The 24982-nt window shown below is 42.0% G+C and overlaps 1 protein-coding gene across 32 annotated transcripts in view; it reads right to left on the bottom strand.

Moving 5' to 3' along the window:
• LOC126983884 (receptor-type tyrosine-protein phosphatase F-like) overlaps nucleotides 1-24982 on the bottom strand; it is a 334247-nt gene that overhangs the window by 30910 nt on the left and 278355 nt on the right. For 29 of the 32 annotated variants that reach the window (XM_050837047.1, XM_050837068.1, XM_050837164.1 and 26 more), the window contains 4 exons: nucleotides 20739-20859; nucleotides 16811-16955; nucleotides 13685-13728; nucleotides 3050-4494 (listed from right to left, as the gene is read on the bottom strand). In XM_050837047.1, the coding sequence (XP_050693004.1) occupies nucleotides 4193-4494; nucleotides 13685-13728; nucleotides 16811-16955; nucleotides 20739-20859 (612 nt within the window). In that variant the 3' untranslated portion in view covers nucleotides 3050-4192. Of the gene's footprint in view, nucleotides 1-3049; nucleotides 4495-13684; nucleotides 13729-16810; nucleotides 16956-20738; nucleotides 20860-24982 lie in introns of those variants that run through there. The other 3 variants (XR_007736281.1, XM_050837056.1, XR_007736311.1) reach the window with 3 other exon arrangements.

Raw genomic sequence — 24982 nt, 5'->3', positions numbered from 1 at the left:
ACGCGATTTCGACTCCCAGGTTCTTGGCACACTGAACGCTCTTAAGCTTAACGCCACGCATTTCATAATCGACCGAAAGGGACAACTACCTCCCGAACCAAGACCAAGACCAATCGAACCTCTTATTTTTTGTACCAATTTGGAGAACCTGACACTTATTCATATTAAACGGCATCTCTCATCTATCGGGCCAATCTGAAATGTTATGCAAATCATCTTGGAGGCTTTGTCTGTCTTCGTCAGTTAGGACCGAATTACCAATCTTTGTGTCGTCCGCAAATTTGCTAAAAAGATGATTGATTCCAACGTCAATGTCATTCATGTGAATTATAAACAGCACTGGGCCATGAACTGAGCTTTGAGGGACACCACTCGTGACGGGCGCCCTGTTTGAGTTAAACCCATCTATCAAACGCTTTCTAAGAATCAAGATAGACTACGGAGCTTATTGATTCCAACGTCATTGTCATTCATGTGAATTATAAACAGCACTGGGCCATGAACTGAGCCCTGAGGGACACCACTCGTGACGGGCGCCCTGTTTGAGTTAAACCCATTTATCAAACGCTTTCTAAGAATCAAGATAGACTACGTCCAGTGATTTGGTTACGTCACAAGCTGAGGAGAGGTCGTTATAATTATAAAAGGTTAATTGGTTTGACAAACAGGATCTCTTGTTACGGAAACCACGTTGAGAATTCTTAATTAATGAGTGGCCTTCAAGGTACCTCACGATTTTGTCTCAAATTATGCTCTTGATAAGCTTACCTACTACTGAAGTTAGACTAATGGGCCTGTAATTACCTGGTACATTTTTGTTACCGTTCTTGAAAATCGGTGTTTCGTTAGACATTTTCCATTCCGAGGGGACGGTGCCTTGTCGCAAGGACATAGCCTTTCGTTTCTTCAAGTAGTATAGAATATGCATTGTCTGGTCGTGGACTTTTATTTGTTTAAAGGGATTGGAGAGTATTAATCAATCAATCAATTGGAGCATACGACGGGGGGTGCGTCTCCTCGCCCACCCTACGAAAGCTCTCCCAATCTGTTTTTGTATAACTTTTCCTTCATTTTATGGACATTGCACATATATATATATATATATATATATATATATATATATATATATATATATATATATATATATAATATAGTGGTTGGAGTAAGTAGGAAGACACCTACCGAACCGGCGCAAGCCACTCCCGGTGAGGTATATATGGGAAGTGAGGAGGGTGCTGAAGCCCTCCAAAGACCCTTCCCATTACCTCACTAACCGTTTCCCTATTGGCTCATCAACACCAGAGAGTAGTTCAGCATGCTCTCTAACGACAGATCCTCTTATATCCACACCACACTTCATTCACACAACACACACACATTTTTCCAAAATTCAAAATTCAAAATGGCATTCAACAACCAAGCCTCGGAGTCCCCGCCTGGGGGGAAGACCACAAATTCCCCCAGGGAGGACTCCTTCTGGCTGACGACCTGAGAGGTGTCTTGATAACTCCTCGAGCCTTTTTCTTCTCAATTTCTGCATCATTCGCGGTCTTCGTTCTAATTTTCATTTTGTGGAGCACCATCTCTCTTCCTCTAAACCTCACCTTCTCTTCCTCACCGAAACACAGGTTTCTGAGGCTACTGACAGCAATCTCTACTATGTTCCCTCCTACTATCTCTATCCTAAATTTCAATCCAAAGCTGGATGTTTAGTCTACGTGCGCAACGACATCACTTGCTCTCGTGCCCACGACCTTGACTCTTCTGAATTTTCCACCATCATTCGGGGAGGCGGTGGCTGAGTGGTTAGCGTGACGGCCCCGCGTTCAGGAGCTCCAGGAGGTACGCGGGTTCGAATCCTGGCCGCCGCACAGCTGAGGTTTTTCGGTCACCGCCGAGTGGCCTAAGACTACCCACATGCTGGCTGAAGACCATCCATCAACCTGGGCTCTAGATAACCTCTCCAAAGAGAGGCTCAAAGATGAGTTCCGGGGGGCAGCATGAGCCAACACAAGATGGCGCCACTATAAACACTAGCCTGCGCCAGAACAGGCTGGGCCGACCATCAGGACCCACCAGGAAGATGCCTTGGGCCGACCATCAGGATCCACCGGGTAAGAAGCCTACCGGCGCAATAGTCCGCGACGTAAAAAAAAAAATATAAAAAAAATTTAAAAAATCTGGCTAAGACTTCATTGTCATTCTCTTACTAATTACATCTGTGCTGTTTATCTCTCTCCTAACTCTACTAACTATGTAATATTCTTTGATTATATGAAAGCTAAAGTGGAGCACATCTTGACCCACTCTCCCTTTGCTGAAATCTCCATCTTGGGAGATTTCAATATTCACCACCAGCTTTGGCTTTCATCCTCTTTCACTGACCAGCCTGGTGAACAAGCCTACAACTTTGCTCTCCTCAACGATCTAGAGCAGTTGGTTCAGTCAGCTCCCTACACGTATCACCGACCGTCTTGGAGACAGGCCCAACATACTAGACCTCTTCCTTACCTCTAACCCTTCTGTTTACTCTGTCAAACTGTTCTCTCCGTTGGGCTCCTCCGATCACAACCTTATATATATATATATATATATATATATATATATATATATATATATATATATATATATATATATATATATATATTTACAATTCCCATCTCTCACTTCAAATATTGTCTCGTGGGTAAATACTCCTTTTTTTTTTGTGTGTGTGTGTGCCTGATCACGAGTTGGACTCGTTTTCGCCAGCAGGTACCCTCCCGACACGAACAAGTGCATGCTCACTAACGTGTCGATCTCTGAGTACTGCCAGGACCTCACACACCACACACCCCATCCCCTTGCTCAAGGGAGGACAGTAACCACTCCTAGACAACGGAAAGAATCCGGCTTGAGCGGGGATCGAACCGCCGCCTGTTTGGCAGTGAAGCCTTGCAGCGCGGCGCTCTAACCAGATGCACCACGGAGAGGTGTGTGTGTGTGTGTGTGTGTGTCTTTAATTTTTCTCTTCCTCCCTTCCTCTCTTCGTTTTCTGTCCCCTTATCGCTTCTCTCTCTCTCTCTCTCTCTCTCTCTCTCTCTCTCTCTCTCTCTCTCTCTCTCTCTCTCTCTCTCTCACGTCATGCATTCTCCCTTTCTTCTTATTCTTTGCTGCTTTCCTCTTCTTTTGATTTTGTTTTCTTGTTATTCCCTCTTCCTTCCCATCTTCCCTTTCCTCTAGTCTTTTTCTTCATTACTCTTTTCTATTTCGTTTTCGGTATCTGCTTTGTCTTCTTCCATCTCATCTGTACTTCCTTTTCATTTCTGTTGTTCTCCGTTTCTTTCTTCTTCCTTTGTTCTTATTTCCCTTGCCTTTTTTATATCTTTTGTATTTCCTTTCTTCTCTTTTGCTTTCGTTATTTCTTTGATTCCATTCTGTATTTTCGTTTTGCTCTATTTCTTCTTATCTTCCTTTCTTCCTCTTTTAGCAATTCCTTCCATTCTTCTGTATTTCCTCATCTCTTCCCTTTTTTCTTCTCTTTCCTCACCTTCCATTCTTCTGTCTTTCCTCAACTCTTCCCTTTTCTCCTCTCTTTCCTTTCCTTATGTGCCCTTTTCATTCGGTTCCTCTCTTCTCTTTATTCTCTACACTGTTTCCGTCTTTTTCTTTGTTTCACTTCCTTATTTTCTATTTCTTTCTCTTCTCGTATTACTCTAGTTCTATTATTCTCTTCTTTTTCTTTTGTTCTTGTTCTTTTCGTTCTTGTCATTCTTCTTGTTCTTTTTGTTCTTCTTGTTCTTTTTGTTCTTCTTGTTCCTCTTCTTCTTCTTGTACTTTTTCTTCTTCTTCTCCTTCAATGTTTACCTCTTCTTTTTCTTCTTCTTCTTGTTCTTCAGCTTCTTCTACTTCTTCTTCTTCTTGTTTTTCATCTTCTTCTATTTCTTCTTCTTGTTCTTCATCTTCTTCTACTTCTTTTTCTTGTTCTTCATCTTCTTCTACTTCTTCTTGTTCTTCATCTTCTACTTCTTCTTGTTCTTCATCTGCTCTTACTTCTTCTTGTTCTTCATCTTCTACTTTTCTTCTTCTACTTTGTTATTATTATTATTATTATTATTATTATTATTATTATTATTATTATTATTATCATTGTTGTTGTTATTTTTACCATACTTATTTTCTTGTTGTTGTTGTTGTTGTTGTCAGCACGCCCTCACCCCTCCGTGACCCCTGAGGGTGTGCCCGGGGGGTCGCGCATAAGGGCAGGGTAAGTAGCATCATCGAGGGCTTCATCCTTGTACACTTTGCAGGGCAGAATCTCGGGGAATTCATCGTAGATATGATCCTCCTCCTCCTCGCCGCCCATGTCCAGATAGTCGGGCTGCTCCTTTTGCTGCGGCACACGCGGGAGCAGCGTGGCAACGCTGGGCGGATCCGCTTGGTTGTCCTCGTCGGCAGCCTTGCTGCCGGCGCGCCAGGAGACGGCCAGCCCAGGCTGCGACGGCACATGGGGCTCTGCGGGAAGGGTTTTGCCATTAAAAAGACAATGACGACGACCGTTACGAGAGAGAGAGAGATTTACAAAGGAATTCAGACCACACAGACCCCATGGTACAGACTAGGTGGTCTGTCCTTAAACCAAAGTGATTCTACATTAACCAGATAGCTGCAAAACATTGCATTTCTACTTTAGTAAGTATTAAGTTAAAGGAAGTGTCGGTCGAGCTTGTTTTAAAGGAGTCAATCATGTTGCACCGAACCACTGAAGGTGGCAGCTTATTCAATAGGCGCACCTAACATCACCATAGCCGATTCAGGATTCAGGACGTTTCCTAAGGTAGAAGAGGTAGCGTTATAATTGTATTTCGTAAAGAATCATTATAACCAAAAACTAACTAAAATTATGAGTATTCTTTTTCTTGAACACAACATTGAATAAACAACAGTACAATAATATGAAAATACGTTTAGCTCCGTTACCAGATTGTCGTACTCAGAGCATAGTATTTAACGGTTTCTGACGCCTAACTATTGCCAAGAAACATCAGAATCTAACTTTTTAACGATAACTATAAATTAGTTTCGTTATTGGAGCCCAGAAGACAGTTTGGGGGTAGGAAGCCGGGAAATATAATTGGCTGAGTACGACAATCTGGCAACTGTCTGTGGCCCGAGGCAGAAGCGCCCGCCATTTTGTGGGTACCAGATACCTTAAATAGCATAGTTTTACTGCACAAAGCAGGTCATGTCAGTTTTTGTGACTTCGTGAGCTGTCATATTTATCTATTTGTGTTTATTTCATGGTGGCAAAACTTAAATTACTAGTTTCATTTTTACCAGTGACACGAATTTGTGGCTTTTTCACAATAGAATTTCACTCTAATAAGCGAATCAATATTGCCACTGTGTGTATGAATGAATACAAAGATAAGCACATACTTTGATTTAACTCTAGGATGTATTGTGGATCATTAATAAATAAAAACAAAATATCCGGATAGGACACTCCTTAGCCCGCTACCTTCTATGGCCCCCCAAAACAGCCCCTCCGCTAAGTTTGTACCCCACATTTCGGTGATGTTAGGTGCGCCTATTCTCGCACAACAACGTTGGTGAGTAAAAATTTGGTGCAGTCTGAATTCTCTTGTTTACATTTAAGTTTTGTGTCATTACTTCTCGTTTGCAAAGTGTCATCGATCATAAACAATTTTGATTTGTCCACATTAGTAAACCAGTTGAGTATTTCAACATTCGATCAGTTTTCCTTGGAGGCGACGTTTCTCAAGAAAGAACATGTTAAGGGTAAGGGTAAGGGCCTTTCATCGTTAGGTTTGTTGCGCAAGGAAGGAATCATTTTAGTTACCCGACGTTGAAAACCTTCTCATTTAGCAATGTTCTTTCCATGGTGGGGAAACAGAAACTGTACCGAATATTCCAAGTGGGGTCTGACTAAACTATTGTACAGCGGAAGTATATATTACTTCTTTATTTTTTAATAAAAAGTTTTTTTTAATGAAGCTCAACATTATGTTCGCATTATTTCCTGCATCGATGCATTGCTGTAAGAATTTGAGGTTTGTCTCGATTTTGACACCCAGGTCCTCGGCACATTGAACGCTTTTGAGTTTAACGCTACGCATTTCGTAATCGAACCTCCTATTTTTTTTGTTCCAACTTAAGGAACCTGGTGTGAAACGTTATCCAACGTTTCCTGGAAATCAAGATAGACTACGTTCAGTGATTTGGTTACGTCATAAACTGAGAAGAGGTCGTTATAAAAGGTCAGTAGGTTTGATAGGCAGTATCTCTTGTTACGGATGCCATATTGTGAATCTATGATTGATGAGTGGCTTTTAAGGTAACTCACAGTTTTGTCTCTAATTATTCTCTCGAGTAGCTTGCTTATAACTGAGGTTAGACTAATGGTCCTGTAAATAACTCGTATTCATTATCTCCTTTCTTAAAAATCGGTGTTACGTTAGCCTTTTTCCAATCCGAAGGGACGATGCCTTGTCACAAGGACATATTGAATACGGTTGTGAGAGAGGAGAGTATTTCGCTCTTTGTTTCTTTAAGTAGTATAGGATATGCATTGTAAGGTATTGGACTTATATTTGTTATCAGGGGTTGGAGAGTATTTAGGAGTTCATCGGTAGTTATTACAAGATAAGGCAATGCATTAAAGAGAATTACGTTGTACTATTGTCCTCGCTAGTATTAAGTACCGAGGATAAATAATTGCTGGACAAGTTTGCAACGTGTTGGCTTTCAGTCACTTATTCACCGTCACTGTTAGAGATCCAGTTCCACTGCTGGTCGCCTTCCTGTTGTTTATATAACTGAAGAAGGATTTCGGATTACTTTTACAGCTGGCTGAAATGTTTACCGTTCACCGTTGATGAGGTTTCAGGCCCCGCTCCACTGCCAGCGCACCGCTCCGCAGGGCCCGTTAACAATTAAGATGTTAGCCTCAACAACAACCCTTGATATGCACTTATTCACAACGTCGTAGTGAGTGGGTGAGTCGTTCTTCCACGGATAGCATACTGATGTCATTTTAATAAACTTGGCATAATTAGTCACTCGGCTATATTTTGGTTCGTACCAAACTCAATATCTCAATATCTAAGTCACAAATATCCATTATTTCATTTTCCATTTATCTGATATTTTCTTTATAGTATCACAATCTACTGTGCAACGATTATTTCCAACATACTGAACATTTAACACTCAATTTATCTTCGAGTCTGAAACACCTATTAATAGCTATGATCGGTTATGTTACGAATTCTCTCAAAATCAGTCTGAAGGACTACACAGCACTGGTCATTCGCTAAGTGGTCGATTTCAGGCTTCTTGAATATTTGAAACATTTTGGGTCTTCTCCATTGTTCTTGGCAGTACAGTTGGCCTCAAGATGGCCGTATCTTTGTCAATGATATCATATGATTGCATGGTATCTATCTCTCACGGTATACAGTACACTCCCTATTCTAGTTTTATATTGTCATGATGCTTGTGGATCAGGTCTCTAACAGTTGGGTCACATTTCAAAATTTAGTGCATTGTGCCACCAGCAGGCTTATTAAAAATCTCAATTTTTCTCTCAACTCCTGGAATCGAGTGTAGGAACTCGTTCCTGTTTAACAATGTCTCAATTATCTTATCCCCGGTCTCCTCCTTATGCACATTCCAGAGCATGATCTTTGGCCTTAATTATCCCACACTTTTTGTGCTAATTTTCTCTACATTTTCTAATTTCTGAGCTGCTTCATTCCTTATATTCTCATCATCAAAGTTCATAACAATGTTACCTCCATTCCTGAATCTTGAATTAGTAATCTTAATGCCTTGAAATCCCTGGGAAACTTCATTTTTCATCACAGTAGCCTTTTTTTATCTTGTCAAAGGCCTTCACGACAAGCAGATGCTTTTTCCTCCTCCGTTTTGCTACATCAGCCCAGCTGGCTCCAGCCGACTCTCTTGTCAGCGCAAAACACATCCGCCACCTCACGCAACTTCTCTTTCACGCTGAGTGCCCGAGTTTGAACTTCATCTTTCAAAACTAATATTTCTTTAGATAATTCTTGCTTAAATTCATCAAATTTCTCCACAATGTTGGTTGCTAAAGATGCCTTGTGTAGCATTGCGAACACACCCAGTTTATTTTAGGCATATTATCCTGCTTGACTACTGTCAGATGAACACAATTCACATGACACCACTCAGGGCACAAACATCATGCAATCCACTTATCGCCTGAATAGTCTGCACAGACGCAACACACGTCTCTCAGAGTCCTGCTCCTCCCACTGTCACTCACTCATTCTTCATATCTACGCTTTGCCTGAGATAATATTTTTCTTTACTCGCCGCCAGGCCAGGAAGCTGATTTACTGAGCGAAGAGATGTGAAGTTTCCTGTTAAAATTTTGGATTAAGGATTGACCGAGGATGTTTAGTGTTGAAGAAGGTGACAGCTTAGTGTTGTTGAAGAATAGGGTTTAGGTGTTTGAAGATTGTGTCGAGTTGATAGCTGGAGAAGTTAGGTTTTTGAGGCATTGAAGGACACAACCCCAATCGGAAATGATAGCCAGGTTTAATGTTAAGCGTTCTGCAGCCTCCAGTCTGGAGTCATGTAATTCCTGTTGAGAGAGTATTCTGTTGAAAGAAGTTGAATCATGCAGAGATTAGTCGTCAGCGTATGAGTGGAAAGGGCAGTTTGTTATGGAAAGAAGATCATTGATGAATGACATGAAGAGAGTGGGTGATAGGACAGAGCACTGTGGAACACCACTGTTGATAGGTTTACCTAGGAGAACAGTGACCGTCTACCACAGCAGAGATTGAACGGCCGGAAAAGAAACTGGAGGGAACAGAGAGAAGGATAGAAACCGTAAGAGGAGGAGTAGTAGGAGTAGGTAGGAAGACACCTACCGAACGGGCGCAAGCCACTCCCGGTGAGGTAAATATGGGAAGTGAGGAGGGTGCTGAAGCCCTCCAAAGACCCTTCCCATTACCTTACTAACCGTTTCCCTATTGTCTCACCTACACCAGAGTAGTTCAGCATGCTCTCTAAAGACAAATCCTCTCTCTTTCGGTAAATATTCAGAGAGTTGCCCATCTCACTGTGGTACTTCTCACCCTAACCATGGGTTAGATCTCATAATTCTATGCATTTTGAACCCCCATATATATGCATCGCAAATTGATAGAAACGCTGCTAGCGATTTTTGAAAAGTTAGTGAGTTTTTTGCGGCCGCCTCGGGGCGTCACGGGGGTGACTGGGATACTTTGTTCCCCTTCTCTTCTCACACTTACTTCTCACACCTCCCATCGGTTAGATCTCATTATTCTACGCATTTTTAACCCCATTTATGTGCTCCGCAAACTGTTAGAAACGCCGCTAGCGATTTTTGAAAAGTTAGTGAGTTTTTTGCGGCCGCCTCGTGGCGTCGACGCGTCGGTGCCGCCGCCGCCGCATAATAGCTCGCATTCATTACCTACCTTATGAAACATCACTAGGTCTTCATATCTTTTCTACAAACGCTTGGTTAGCGATGGTACGCTAGGTAAGCGATTAGCCCACGCATGTGAGACCAGGTCTACCACGCGTGGTTATTTTATTTTTTTAGAACACGCAGACTACAACACCGCGGCCCGCAAAAAAAAACACTAACTTTTAAAAAATCGCTAGCAGCGTTTCTGTCAATTTGCAATGCATATATAGGGGGTTCAAAATGCATAGAATTATGAGATCTAACTCATGGTTAGGGTGAGAAGTACCACTGTGAGATGGGCAACTCTCTGAACATTTAACTCTCTTTCTACACCGCACTACATTGACACAACACACGCCCCTTTTCCCAAAATTCAAAATTCAAAATGGCGTTCAACAACAGTGCCTCGGAATCCCCGCCTGGGGGGGGAGCCATAAATTCCCCCAGGGAGGACTCCCCTTCTGGCTGCCGATCTGAGAGGTGCCTTGATAGCTCCTCGAGCCTTTCTCTTCTCAATTTCTGCAACATTCGCGGTCTTCGTTTTAATTTTCATTCTGTGGAACACCATCTCTCCTCCTCTAAACCTCACCTTCTCTGCCTCACTGATACAGGTTTCTGAAGCTACTGACAGCAATCGCTATTCTGTTCCCTCCTACTATCTCTATCCAAAATTTCAATCCAAAGCTGGATGTTACGTCTACGTGCGCAACATTACTTGTTCTCGTGCCCACGACCTTGACTCTTCTGAATTTTCCACCATCTGGCTAAGACTTCATTGTCATTCTATCAATAAATACATCTGTGCTGTTTATCTTTCACCTTCTACTGACTATGTAAAATTCTTTGACTATATGAACTCTAAAGTGAAGCACATCTTGACCCACTCTCCCTTCGATGAAATCTCCATCTTGGGAGCTTTAATGTTCACCACCAGCTTTGACTTTCATCCTCTTTCACTGACCAGCCTGGTGAACAAGCCTACAACTTTGCTCTCCTCAACGATCTAGAGCAGTTGGTTCAGCTCCCTACACGTATCCCCGACCGTCTTGGAGACAGGCCCAACATACTAGACCTCTTCCTTACTTCTAACCCTTCTGTTTACTCTGTCAAACTGTTCTCTCCGTTGGGCTCCTCCGATCACAACCTTATTGCTGTATCCTGTCCTATCACTCCTATACATCCTCTGGACCCATCGAAGTGGCGATGCTTCTGGCATTTTGCTTCAGCTCGGTGGGACGACCTGAGGATGTACTTTTTCGATTTCCCGTGGAATTATTACTGCTTCCAGGAGGGAGACCCTGTGTGTGTGCCCAGAGGTGATAGTCTCTGGAATGGAGGCATACATTCCACGTTCTTTCTCTACTCCTCATGCTAAAAAAGTCTTGGTTTAGTTATGCTTGTTCTCGCGCTATTAAAGATAGAGAGGCAGCTCACAAAAGGTTCCAGAGCCTTCGCACTCCTGCGAACCATCATCTTTATATTTCTGCCCGGAATCATGCCAAATCTATTCTACGACTTATCAAAAACTCCTTCATTAATAGAAAATGCCAAAACCTTGCTTTCTCTAATTCTTCCCGTGACATCTGGCATCTAGCCAAAAATGTCTCCTCCAATTTAATTTCTTCCTTTTTCCCTCCTCTCCTTAACCCTGACAGCAGCACTGCCGTCTCACCTGTCTCAAAGGCTGAACTCTTCGCTCAAACTTTCTGTAAGAACTCCACGCTGGACGATTCTGGGCATATTCCTCCTACTCATCCCCCCTCTGACTTCTTTATGGCTATTATTAAGATTCTTCCTAATGATGTTTTCTATGCCCTCTCTGGCCTCAACTCTCAGAAGGCTTATGGACCTGATGGAGTGCCTCCTATTGTCCTTAAAACTTGTGTTTCCGTGCTGACACCCTGCCTGGTCAAACTCTTTCGTCTCTGTCTATCAACATTTACCTTTCCTTCCTGCTGGAAGTACGCCTTCGAACAACCTGTGCCTAAGAAGGGTGACCGTTCCAATCCCTCAAACTACCGCACTATAGCTTTACCTTCCTGTCTATCTAAAGCTTTTGAATCAATCCTTAGCCGGAAAATTCAAAAGCACCTTCCCACTTCTAACCTTCTATCTGATCGCCAGTATGGGTTCCGTAAGGGGCGTTCTACTGGGGATCCTCTTGCTCTCTTAACTGACTCTTGGTCATCCTCTCTTAGCCGTTTCGGTGAAACTTTCTCTGTTGCGCTAGACATATCGAAAGCCTTCGATAGAGTCTGGCACAAGTCTTTGCTTTCTAAACTGCCCTCTTTCGGATTCTATCCCTCTCTCTGTTCCTTTATCTCCAGTTTCCTTTCCGGCCGTAATATCTCTGCGATGGTAGATGGTCACTGTTTTTCCTCTAAACCTATCAACAGTGGTGTTCCACAGGGCTCTGTCCTATCACCCACTCTATTCCTGTTATTCATCAATGACCTTCTTTCCATAACAAACTGTCCTGTCCACTCATACACCGACGACTCCACTCTGCATTATTCAACTTCTTTCAATAGAAGACCATCACAACAGGTAGTACATGACTCCAGACTGGAGGCTGCAGAACGCTTAACATCAGACCTTGCTATCATTTCCGATTGTAGTAGAAGGAACCTTGTGTCCTTCAATGCCTTTAAAACTCATTTTCTCCACCTATCAACTCGACACAATCTTCCAAACACATATCCCCTATTCTTCGACAACACTCGGCTGTTACCCTCTTCAACACTAAATATCCTCGGTCTATCCTTAACTCAAATTCTTAACTGGAAACTTCACATCTCCTCTCTCACTAAATCAGCTTCCTCGAGATTGGGCGTTCTGCATCGTCTTCGCTAGTTCTTCTCCCCGCACAGTTGCTCTCCATATAGAGGTGCCTTGTCCGCTCTCGTATGGAGTATGAATTTCACGTGTGGGGGGGCTCCACTCACACAGCTCTTCTGGACAGAGTGGAGTCTAAGGCTCTTCGTCTCATCAGCTCTCCTCCTCTGTTTTTTTTTTTTTTTTTTTTTTTTTTTTTACGTTGTTGCCTATTGCGCCGGTAGGCATCTTCCCGGTGGGGCCTGATGGTCGGCCTAAGGCTTCTTCCAGGTGGGGCCTGATGGTCGGCCCAGCCCGTTCTGGCGCAGGCGAGTGTTTATAGTGGCGCCATCTTGCATTGCCTCATGCTGCCCCCCGGAACTCGTTCTTGATTCGCTTGGACGGCTTCCTCTAGAGTCCGGGTTGATGGGTGGTCTTCAGGACAGCATGTGGGTAGTTTTAAGCCACTCGGCGGTGACCGAAAAATCCGAGTGGTAGCGTGGGGATTCGAACCCGCGTCATGTGGTGAGTGCCAATACAATTGTCACATTAAAAAATAGACTAGATAAATTCATGGACAGCGATATTAGGTGGGGTTAGACACACGGGAGCTTAGGGTCAAAGGAGCTGCCTCGTACAGGCCTACCGGCCTCTTGTAGACTCCTGCGTTCTTATGTTCTTATATATATATATATATATATATATATATATATATATATATATATATATATATATATATATATATATATATATATATATATATATATCCGGGAGTTGTTACTGGGTCGCCAGTTTCTAGCCTGGCCAGTTTTCCGTGGAGTTCCCCCACTCCCCGTCTACGTGCTTGCTCAGGAGGAATCCATGTAGCGTGAAGTCACTTATTTTTTCTGTTACAGCAACCCAACACGAACATAATCCCATATTGCAGAACACATGCCAAAGAATTGCTTGAATTCACCTCTTTATGAAAACAATTTTACATCTTTTCCCTGTATCGAATCTCTACAGGAGAACAGCTAACGTGAAACAGCCATAAATAATAACGGGGGACGGAACATTGTGGTGGAACATAAGAACATAAGAACGTAAGGAGTCTGCAAGAGGCCGGTTGGCCTATACAAGGCAGCTCCTGTACACTCAACCCCACCTTACCTCACCATCCATGGCTTTATCTGACCTCTTCTTGAATGTATCTATGGTGTTGGCGCCCACAACATGGCTCCCAAGCTTGTTCCATTCATCTACCTCTCTATTGGTGAACCAATTCTTGCCTATGTCTTTGTTGAATCTGAATTTGTCTAACTTGAAACCAATTACTATATGACCAGTAATAGGCCTTGATAGATGTTCACAACGCACACCTTGTCAGAAGTAATTCAATGTACTTACTATTTACGATGTGGTCTCTGGACAGTTCCACCCTTGGTTGTTGCCTAGGGACAAAGGAGGTATTGTGAAAATGAATCTTCTCGCTACGCACACACAGTCACGCACGCACGCACGCACGCACGCACACTGCAAAGCCACCATTTGAGTCAACGTAATTTCACTTTGTTGACAGACCACCTAGCCTGGGTCAAAGTGTCTGTGTGCCTCTCTCTCTCTCTCTCTCTCTCTCTCTCTCTCTCTCTCTCTCTCTCTCTCTCTCTCTCTCTCTCTCTCTCTCTCTCTCTCTCACACGCACTCACGCACATACGCACTCACGTACGCACACACACACCAGATGCTGTAGACTTTTAACAGACGAAATAAAAGCCAAAGAAACATACGAATATAACAGCTGTACATATGACTCCAAAGACAGTGGCCTTGGACAAGGATAATTATGTAAATTTATATATGAAGTGCAATAAAAATTATGAGAGTAGATATTCAAAATATGGAGCATTAAGCTTCGTCATTAATAACTGGAAATGCTAACAGCAATGTAAATTGAGAAAACATGGATACAAAATGTAATGTAATCACTGGGATACAAAAGTCGAAGCAGTAGCAATATTGTTTTCTGTAGCAACACGGAACATCAATTGCCAGGAGGAGAGGATCAGACGAGCCGTCCCTATTAGATTAAGTGTTCACAAGACAAGAAGACGATATTGACGACATGATTGATGATCCTCCACCAGGTAAGAGTGATCATCTGTAACTGGAACATAACTTAATGTAGCGTACGATGTAATTAAGAACTCATTAAGCTTTAAAAAAGATGAGTTACGAAGAATTACGGAGACATTCAAAGATGTTAAATAGAAACAGGAATTGGCAGAAGCAGGTGAACACACAATACTCAACATTTTGTGACATTTACAAGGCAGGAATAACAAAGCTCATTTCCCAACACAAGGAGAAAGCAAAAAGGATAAATGAACAGTGTACGATAGCAAAATGAACAAAGACCCACGATAGGCCAAATATGAGGAGACAACATGGCCGCCTGCAATGCAACCCCTTGGTCGATGGGGAGCGTTGTGCTGCCTTGCTCTGCCCGTGGGAGTTATAAAAAGGCAAGAAACGAACACACCAGGATGAGAAGAGATGCACAACTGTGTTTTGAAGACCAACCAAAACTCTATTACACTTACATAAAAGATAAGAGTACGGTCAGAGGTAAGATTTGGAGCATAATGAACAAAGACAAAAGCTGTGTTAAGAGAGGAAGAAATTGTGAAAGTCCTAGATAGTAACTTCTGGTCTGTACTTCCTAAAGACCAGCCATTTGAGGTGCGAAGGTGGAATAGTGCAAGGAACAACACCAAAGCTGGACAACAGTTTCCTTGATAAAGGAGGAATTAAATAAATGAAAAATTAAGATGAACGCTAAGCAAGTGGACAAGATGAAATATCCAACTGAGTGTTCTGAGAATGTCTTGAAGAATTTACTTAGCATTTGTAAATAATATACCATATCACTAAATCAAGACAAGATACCAGAAAAACGAAAAAAAAAATAATAACACATTCTCTCAGTACAAACATACCAGTGGTTCCCATCCAGGGGTCCATGGAAGAATTTCAAGGGGTCCATAGAGATTCTAATTATCTTACTTAAATAATTTGAAGAACATAGGGCTATAGCTTAATCAGCATAACAATGCAAAGCATTTTACATGAATGTATTCATTTTTTTTTTTGCAGAAAAATCTTTATTTTGATGGTTTAACCAATGTCGTTGTATTGGTCTACAGGTAAAACAGTGACTGAAAAAGGGGAACCAAACAAAAATGGTTGGGAACATCTGGCCTGGATAATGCTCAGTACAAGAGACAGCCTCATTTAGCGATGTTGCAAATAATGGAAGAGCTAATAAGGAGATGTGTATGAAATTGTAAAAAAAGTATGAAATGTTATCAAAAAGGCGATTGGGGTTCAGAAAGGCAAATTCATGCGTATCAAACCTGTGTTCTGTGACTGATGGCAGAAACAGTGCAATGAAGAGATGGATGGCTGGACAGAGTCCCTCATTATGAAGCTTGAACACAAAGGAAGGATATAGGGAGCACATTGCAAAGACTTAAAGACTTTTTAAGGTAAATGGAGATAAGAACAATATTAAGAGCCGCCATCCCATCCCAGCCGCTTGGGAAGAGGTGACAGTTAGAGTCCCTCAATGTTCAGTGTCGGCACCTGTCATGTTTCCGGTATATGGAAATTATATAAATGACACTATTGGCACAGAGTCACATGAATATCTTTGTTGATGATGCTAAGTTGCAAAGACCAGTAGAACATTATGACTCATGTAAGGAATTATAGAAATGAAGTCATAAATGGCAGATGGAATTCAATACATAAAAATGCCATATAATACAATTTGGACAATGTGTAAAAGGCTGTTAATCCTTCCTTTCAGCCAGGGCAATCACTGGGTACCTGGGGAACCTGGGGAAGGCAAACTGGGTCTCTGTGTCACGGGGTAAAGGGTTCATGCCAACCTGGGGCTCAAGGACCAATGCTAGAGATGAGCACCGCAGCCACGATTAGCTCTAACGTATGCTCCCAACGTTACCTTTACTTTTTACTGTTACCAGGAGACCATGTAAATAAAAGAATTAAAGAACATGTTTAGAAGATTGAGAAGGTGCAGAATTCAGCAACATGGCTGGTGCCAACCCTGAGAGATTACAGTTTTAAAGGGAGACTTAAAAAAACTCTTGATTATCAACATCAGCAAAGAGAAGGAAAAAAGGAGATAAGATCATGCTGTATAAATGCATCGAAGAAAATAAAAAGGGTTAACAAAACTGGATCTATTGCACCCACACAATCATACTCAAGAGGAAACAACGAAAACGTATATTGTAAGAAAAAAGTAAAAGAAGGATGTGAGAAAATTCTGGTTCCTGACAGAACAGTAAATCATTGGAATATACTACAGGAAGAAGTCGCATGTGCTGAACATATTCACAGTTCTTAAGAATATTATGATGAAATAGTTACAGATGCTTGTGCACTACAAGCTTGACTCAATTCCTCTAAAATAGTTAGGTATGAACGCTTGCAGGCATGAACACTCACCGTTTCTTTATGCAAACAATGGCCAGCGCTGCTATCACCAACAACATCGCCGCCATCCCAGCCGCCAGACCCAGCCCCTCAAATGTGTTGTTGGGGGCTGCCACAAATCTGCGGGGGACACTGCACACCCTCTCAGTCCAGGAGCCTGCGGGCACGTGAAAGAGGTTGGTGTTAGAGGTGGCTGCATTGCTTTCCGAGTGTACGATGACAGCTTGGTGATGGACCACGGCATGTGTGGCTTAGTGACAGGGTCCGGAGGGTCCAAGTAATTTCATGCATAAAAAATCAGACAAAACAAAATGCTCACCATGCGGCAACAGCTTATAACACCATTCCTCTAACGGGCTTTATCACGTTCAAGAACTATTTGCCAAACAGTGCTGAGCTTTAAATCCAGGTGGATTTTGGGAATTGCCCTGAACTGGGGCAAGCTTGAAGTCAGCACGCATCTCGCTGGAGGTAATGTGAAGCCCGACAATAAATATATGTGGACAGGATTAACGAGAAGAGTCCCAAAATCTCGAATTTCAAGAATAAGCCTGATTATACTCAATGCAACTGTAACCCAAACTAAAGACCACGAACCCATTGCGATTTGCCACGACTCACACTCCAAATATATAAAAGCACCCCTGTGGCTGTTATCGATATTCATACTATTGTCACTACTCTTGTTATGATTTCAAACTGATTATGAACACTATTATTATTATTATTATTATTATTATTATTATTATTATTATTACTTTCATTATTATTACTATTAGTGTTATTATTGTTATTATTAGTAGTAGTATTTAGGATTGGGATTATTGTATTTTTATAATTATTATTATTATTATTATTATTATTATTATTATTATTATTATTATCATTATTATTATTGTTATCATTTTATTATATACTACTATTATCTTTATGCAACACACATTTATTACTGATTTCCCGCACTATAAATACCACTCCTCATGCTCTATTACTACTATGTAGTATGTATACGGTACTACTACTTTTACCACTATCACTATTGCTATTATCACTACTACTACTACTACTATTACTACTACTACAATTACTACCACTACTATTACTACCACCACTACTATGACTACTACTACTGCTACTACTACTACTACTACTACTACTACTACTACTACTACAACTACCACGACCACTATCACTACTATAGATAATGTAAAACCACTAGTTTTACCATTGTAAATTGATTAGATGTATCATACTTTGCTATTTTTTTTATCTTAATACTGATATATTATTTTCACGACTCAATGTGTGTTTTGTGCTTAGATTAAGACTTATTACCATTGTTGTTATTGTTGTGAGACCTCCTGTTATGTCTATCATAATGATTCAAACTGTCTATTATTGTTATTATTATTATTATTATTATTATTATTATTATTATTATTATTATTATTATTATTATTATTATTATTATTATTATTATTATTATTATTATTAAAAAGTATCCCGTGATAATTGCAAGTACGAGTTATCAAACATCACAAATGAGAAGTGTATTGAAGCTTTTTTTACAACAAAGGAGACAGCTCAGGGGCAACAAAAAAGAATGTAGAAAAAAAACGCTACTCGCTGTTCCCACAATAGACAAAAGTAAATAGTGGCCGAAAGAGAGGTCAATTTCGGGTAGAGAGGTGTCTTGATACACATTACACTCTTCTTGAAAGAGGTCAAGTATAGGCAGGAGGAAATACAGACAGAGGAAGGCTGTTCCAGAGTTTACCAGTGTAAGGGATGAAAGAGTGAAGATGCTCGTTAACTCTTGCATAAGGGGTTTGGACAGTATAGAGATGAGTTAGAGTTGAAAGTCGAGTGCAGCGGGGCCGCGGGAGGGGGAGAGATATGCAGTTAGCAAGTTCAGAAGAGCAGTCAGCATGAAAATGTCGATAAAAGATAAAAGAGAGGCAACATGGCGGCGGAATTTAAGAGGTAGAAGACTGTCAGTATGAGGAGGGGAGTTGATGAGACGAAGAGCCTTTGACTCTACTCTCTCCAAGAGAGCTGAGTGAGTGGAGGCCCCCCACGTATTTGATGCATACTCCATACGCTATGCTGCACCCCTCTCATACTGGAACTAACCAATAATAACCATTTGAAAAATATCCCGTGGATATTGCAAGTAGAACTAATAAAACATCATATTCTTGATTGGAAATATAACTACACGAGATTCACTACCAAATATTCAACACCCTCTGCATGAAATCCAATTTTAGAGAAAAGTGAAATGCATTCATGCCCGGCGGAGCAGAGTACTATCCCTCACTACATAGTGGCTGCCCGCCGACTGACAAATCAACTGACTCGGTTGATGACGTCACGGCAAGCTCACAAGCCCTGGCGCAGGCCTTTAACAGAGATGGGCTTCACAAAGCCCCTTTCCGCGCGGTTCGGGATACAGTTCTTAAATGTATGGAAGCCCTTTAGGCAATGACCACAATGACGTGCTCTCTCATGCTGCTTTGTGTTGGTGCCCTTATTTTTTTTTTTTTTTTTTCGGCCTTTAGCGCCGGTGGGTGCTTTTTTCCCGGTGGCCTGTGATGGTCGGCCCCTGGCTTCTTCCCTGTGGTGTGGGTCAGCCCAGCCCAGTCAGGCGCGGCGGTGCAGGCGCGCGCCAGTAGGCGCCATCTTGCTCATGCTGCCCTCCCCTCTCCTTAAATCTTTAATCAGAGAGAATCCAGGTTCCGATAGGGGGTCTCTTGACAGCATGTGGGTAGTTTTAAGCCACTCGGCGGCGGCTGAAAAATCCCAGCTTGGTGGCACCAGGCGGGGATTGAACTCGCGTCCTCCTGAACGCGGTGGTGTTACTCTGTCGATTCAGCCACCGCCTCCCCACATAAAAGATATCAAGTCGCTCAAATCAGTACGAAAGGGAATGAACAAAATTACCAAAATGGATAGTAGATACATACTATAAAGTGAAAGATTGATAGTATTGTAATTTTTGAAACGATGTAAAGTGAGGAGTTATTTGATTGGCATCTAAATTTATTAGGAGGATTAATAAGTTATTAATCAGATACATGCATGTTCAGGAAGGAAGTAGGCGAGCACGGGTTTACAATTTTTTATAGCGCAATGGATGAGCGGAATAAATCAAGTCGATATGTAGTTGATGAGATACGATTGAAAGATTCAAAGGGGATTAGATAAGATTATGGAGGGGAAGGGCAGATTGTAAGTAGCTGGTTTTCAAGAGTTGCCTTGTGCACTCCTACTGACTGGCTTCTTGTGGGTCTCTCTAATACGCTATACTTCATACAGAGGCAACGCCGCCCTCGGCCACCGTGAGAAGTGTGAGAAGGTGTCGGGGTTACGTCAGTGCTGCCTCGCCTGGTTTCCCTTTGTCATTAGACTGATGACAGCCTCATGTTGATAGGAAATCAATCTTGCAAGCAACAACTTACATGTATGTAATTCATACCCATCAATGGCGTGAATCAGAAGTTATCATTGATTGCATGGAGTCGCATTGGTCTTGGTTCGGGTGGTAGGCACTCCGTGACCTTAGCTTAGTCAGTCCGACTCTTTAACTACTCTTACATTTTATTGATATAAGATATAACAGACCTTATTCCTTATCTATGAAGCAAAGTATTTATGGAAGGGGAGGGTAGATAGTAAATAACTAATTACCAGGAGTTGCCATATGTTGTCCAATAAACTATACAGTAATCCCGTTGAAGAGTCACAGTGATGGAACTCAAGTTACGGACCAAGACCAACGCGATTCTATAAAGTCAATGAAAACGGCTGGTGGATGTCAATGCCAGGAAAGACTTTCTAACATATAGGTTGGTGATTGATTATCAAAGTACAACAAGGAGAGGTAACATAACTGACCTGGTGCACTACCTACAGTAATATAATTATGGTACTAACTCACCGCTCTTCTTCTCTGTCACCACCAGCGTCCAGTAGGCGGCGTCCTTCTTGAAGGGCTGGTTGTAGTAACCTTCGTAACTCTTGTCGTCGCCCAAAGTCACTTGTAGCCTCTTGTCATCCTCCTGTTGACATTTTTTTAACATTAAGAATACACTCTTAGAGAAGACATAATGTTGCATACAAAGTATTTTTTGGTTGTAGTGAACGTAGAGTGGATGAAGGGAGCGAGCTGTGTTATAATATGACGGAACAAATACCAAAATATTATAAATGTAGTATTATACAGTAAAACCTCGTTTATCCAGCATCCAAAACAACGGCACGAATCTGATCTGCCTTTGTTTTACTTGTTTACGCCAGGGCTGCTAAAGCGGAGTTGGCAGCTAGCGGCATCGCCGACGTGTTTACCCGCCATAAACCAGTGTTGTGCCGCCGCATCAAGACCTGCCTTTCACCGTTATTACTGGACCATTATACCTGTTATTCGGTAGCAACATGCCTAAGGATACCAAGAAGAGGAAGCCCAAGGTGCTTACCTCGAAGCAGAATTTGGAGATCTGCCAGTGACTTGAAAAACATAAATTTGGTCATAGTCTAATGGAGGAATTCGGCTGTTCATCCTCCACTATCTATAAGTATTGCCAATTATAAAGGAGCAAGTCTCAAAACAACGGCGAAACGCGTTATCCGGCACTATCTCCCCCCCCCCCCCGTTCCCCTTTCGTGCCGGATAAACGAGGTTCTTCTTATGTATCAAGGCCCTCAGCTAGCAGTGAGTAAGGTGTGCTTGTACAATACAGGTGAGATTCCGTACTTGCACAGCGCCGCCCTCGGGCACCAAAAGAAGCATCAAAAGGGTCCGTTTAGTTTTCTTTTCTTATACAGCAAAGGAAGCAGCTGAAGGGCAAAGCAAACAAACAAAAAATAACTTGGTGAGCTCAGCCACTACAAAAAAAAAATAATAATAATAATAGTGACCGGAAGAAAGGGTCTGATTCGGACAGGAGGAGTGTCTTAATACTCCCCTCCTGAACGAATCCAAGTTGTAGGGAGGAGAGCTACAGACGCAGGAAAGCTGATCCAGAGTTTACAAGCAAGAGGTATAAAGGGATGGGGTTGTAAGTGATCGACCTTAAAAAAAAATGTTTATTTTATTTTTATTTTTGGCTTATAGCTATTATTCTGTAATTTTTCCTCTTTATTTTGGTATATGTAAGAATCTGATGAAAAAAATAATAAATAAGTGTTACGCAACATGCAAGGCAATGCAACGTCCTTCAATGAGCTTCCGCGGCGCCACTGGCTTGCAATCGATGTTTTCACCTCGTTTTTATTTTAGGTATTTTTTTTTCTTGATCTGTCATGAAACTCAAGTTCTCTCGCACCACTAGCAAATAAAATGATTTTTTTTTAGTACTCACTAATATTCGAATGCCTGTATTTGTGACCCCGTACGAAATACCTGACCTTGGGTAAACAAAATAGCCTGTTTACACAACCAATGAAAGTGAGTAAAGGAAATTATGTCTGCTTTTTTTTAAGATTTATCTCCTAGTATCACTAGGGGAACGGGCCCTTGTCCGAAGACGGCCGTTAAGAGGGAAAAGATCGTCCCCCCCTGCACGAGGGAGCACGGGCCTTAGCCAAAGGCAGCCCGTAGCAGGATGCCGACAGACCGACTCTATCGGCCATCGAAATCTAGCTGACCAAGTCGGTCTGTCGACGAGGACTGGCATGTCTCTGATGTCTGCTTTTTTTTAAGATTTATCCCCACGTAGGCTCGCATTACTAGGGGAACGGGCCCTTGTCAGAAGGCGGCCCGTTAAGAGGGAAAAGATTGCTCCCTCCCTGCACGAGGGAGCACGGGCTTTGCCAAAGGTGGCCCGTAGCAGGGTGCCGACAGACCGACTCTATCGGCTATCGAAATCTAGCCGACCAAGTCGGTCTGTCGACGAGGACTGGCGTGTCTCTGGATGTCTGCTTTTTCTTTATATCCTGATGTATATATCCTGTGAATTTCAATTCCCCAGCTGCAAAAGGTAAAGTACACTAACTGCTTGATTTCTCAAGACCATATTTTTTGCACTTTAAAAAATGTTTCCTCCTTTGCACTTCTCGTTATACACATATTTCCTACTGCAGCTTATAGAAGTATGTATAAGGAATAGGGTCTGCTAGCGAAACTACTGTTAGAAGTTGATTTTGATTTTTGAAAAATATTTGTCAAATTTTTTTGTTAGTTTTTCATCGAACTTTAAAAAAAATATATTCTACTATTGTATAAAACCAAACGATAGCAAGCGTTAACCTCCTATCCTTCCTGATTAAAATACTTTTTGAATGAAAAATTAATCAATAAATAAGAGAGGAGTTACACTTAGAACATAAGCAAATTAACATGGGACTTGGGATTTTACCCCCCCCCCCCTGAAAGAATGAAGATGCTAATTAACCTTTGCATAAGGGACCTGGAAAGCATAGGCATGAGCAGAGGAATAACAATTCATAAGCAGTGTTGCCGCGTGAGGGGATGAGGCAAGCATTTAGCAAGCTCAGAAGATCAGTCAGCACGAAAATATCGATAGACAGAAAGAGAGGCAACACTGCGACAGAGTTTAAGAGGCAGAAGCCTGTCGGTAAAAGGAGGAAAGTTGATGGGACATTGAGCTTTTGACTCTACTCTGTTTTAAAAGATCTGTATGGGTGTGGAGTTCCCATCACATGGGACGCATACTCCATACTAGGGCGGACAACGCCCTTGTATGTAGGCAGCATCCGGAAGGGCCAAAAAAAAATTGAGGAAAGGATACAGGACGCTTAATCTCCAGTAAGCTGATTTAGTAGATGAAATATGAGGTTTACATTTGAGATTGTGAATGAAGGATAGACCAAGAAAGTTCAGTGTAGAAGAAAGGCACTGCTAACTGTTTTCAAATAATAGGGGATAGGTGTTTGGGAGATTGTGCCAAGTTGACAGGTGGGGAAACTGAGTTCTTGAGGCAGTGAAGGACACCAAGTTCCCCATGCCTCACTCAAAAATGATAGCAAGGTCAGAGGTCAAGCGTTCTGTAGTGTCCAGCCAAAGGTCTTTTATTTATTGTAATTCTTGTTGGAATGGTCTTCTGCTAAAAGATGTCGAGTAATGCATGATAGAGTCATCAGCGTAGGAGTAGATATAACAATAAATGCTACCTTGCACTGTCTTACCCTAATACATAATACCCTGATGACATCCTGGTGTTGATGGGAAGCTAATCTTACAAGCACCAGCTTATATGTAAGCAAGTTATACCTATTACTGGCATGCATCGGACATAATCATGTGTTTTCTGGAATCATCTTTGTTTTGGCTTGGGTGTCAGCAACTCTTGTTACACTGTATATCCTATACAGTGTGCATCCCTGTTTTTTTTTGTTTTGTTTTTACGTTTTAGCGGCCAGTGGTTCCCAACTTTTTTTCAGGCGACCCCAATCATGCACCTCAAAATATGACCGCTACCCCACTAGTTTAGTTGTATATGTGTTATTATAACATAATTACACCGTGTTTGATATTTTGAGGTCTTGGCGACCCCAGGAAAAGCGCTCGGCGACCCCAGGGTTGGAAAAGGGGGTGACAGCCTGTAGCGCCGGTAGGCTTTCTTGAGGGGCCAGGTGATCGGCCTGAGCCCGTCTTAGCGCAGGCAAGTGTTTATAGTGGCGCCATCTATTCTTGGCTCATGCTGCCCCCCGGAGCTCATTCTTGACTTCCCTTTAACAGTTCCTCTAGAGTCCGGGTTGATAGGTGGTCTTCAGGAGAGCATGTGGGTAATATTAGGCGTCTCGGCGGTGACTGAATAATCCCAGGTGGTAGTGTTGGATTCGAACCCATGTCATTGAGAACACGGCGGAACGCGGGTCCGGCACGCTAACCACTCAGCCACCACATCCAGAAGAAGGTCGAAAACATTTGTGAATGACATTTTACTTTTTACTTATAACACAAACAAAATAATGAAAATGTGAAAATCGTATCTGCTAATCCTAGCAATTCTGAATGTACAAGAAGATACTGAAAGAAAAAAAGTTGTGGCTAAGGATTCATCATGATACTCCCCACCTGAAGACTGAGTCGTAGGAAGTAAGAGATACAGACTAGGGAAGGTTGTTGCAGAGTTAACCGTGAAAGAGATGGAGTGAAGATATTGGTTATATTTGCCATCATGAAAAGAAATTGCAATGGGGTGAATTTGATGAGAAAACATT

Source organism: Eriocheir sinensis, chromosome 5 (genome assembly GCF_024679095.1).
Source record: "Eriocheir sinensis breed Jianghai 21 chromosome 5, ASM2467909v1, whole genome shotgun sequence".
Taxonomy (NCBI): Eukaryota; Metazoa; Arthropoda; class Malacostraca; order Decapoda; family Varunidae; genus Eriocheir; species Eriocheir sinensis.
Note: the sequence above shows the minus strand (reverse complement) of the source record. Positions and strands in the feature narration are given on the sequence as shown.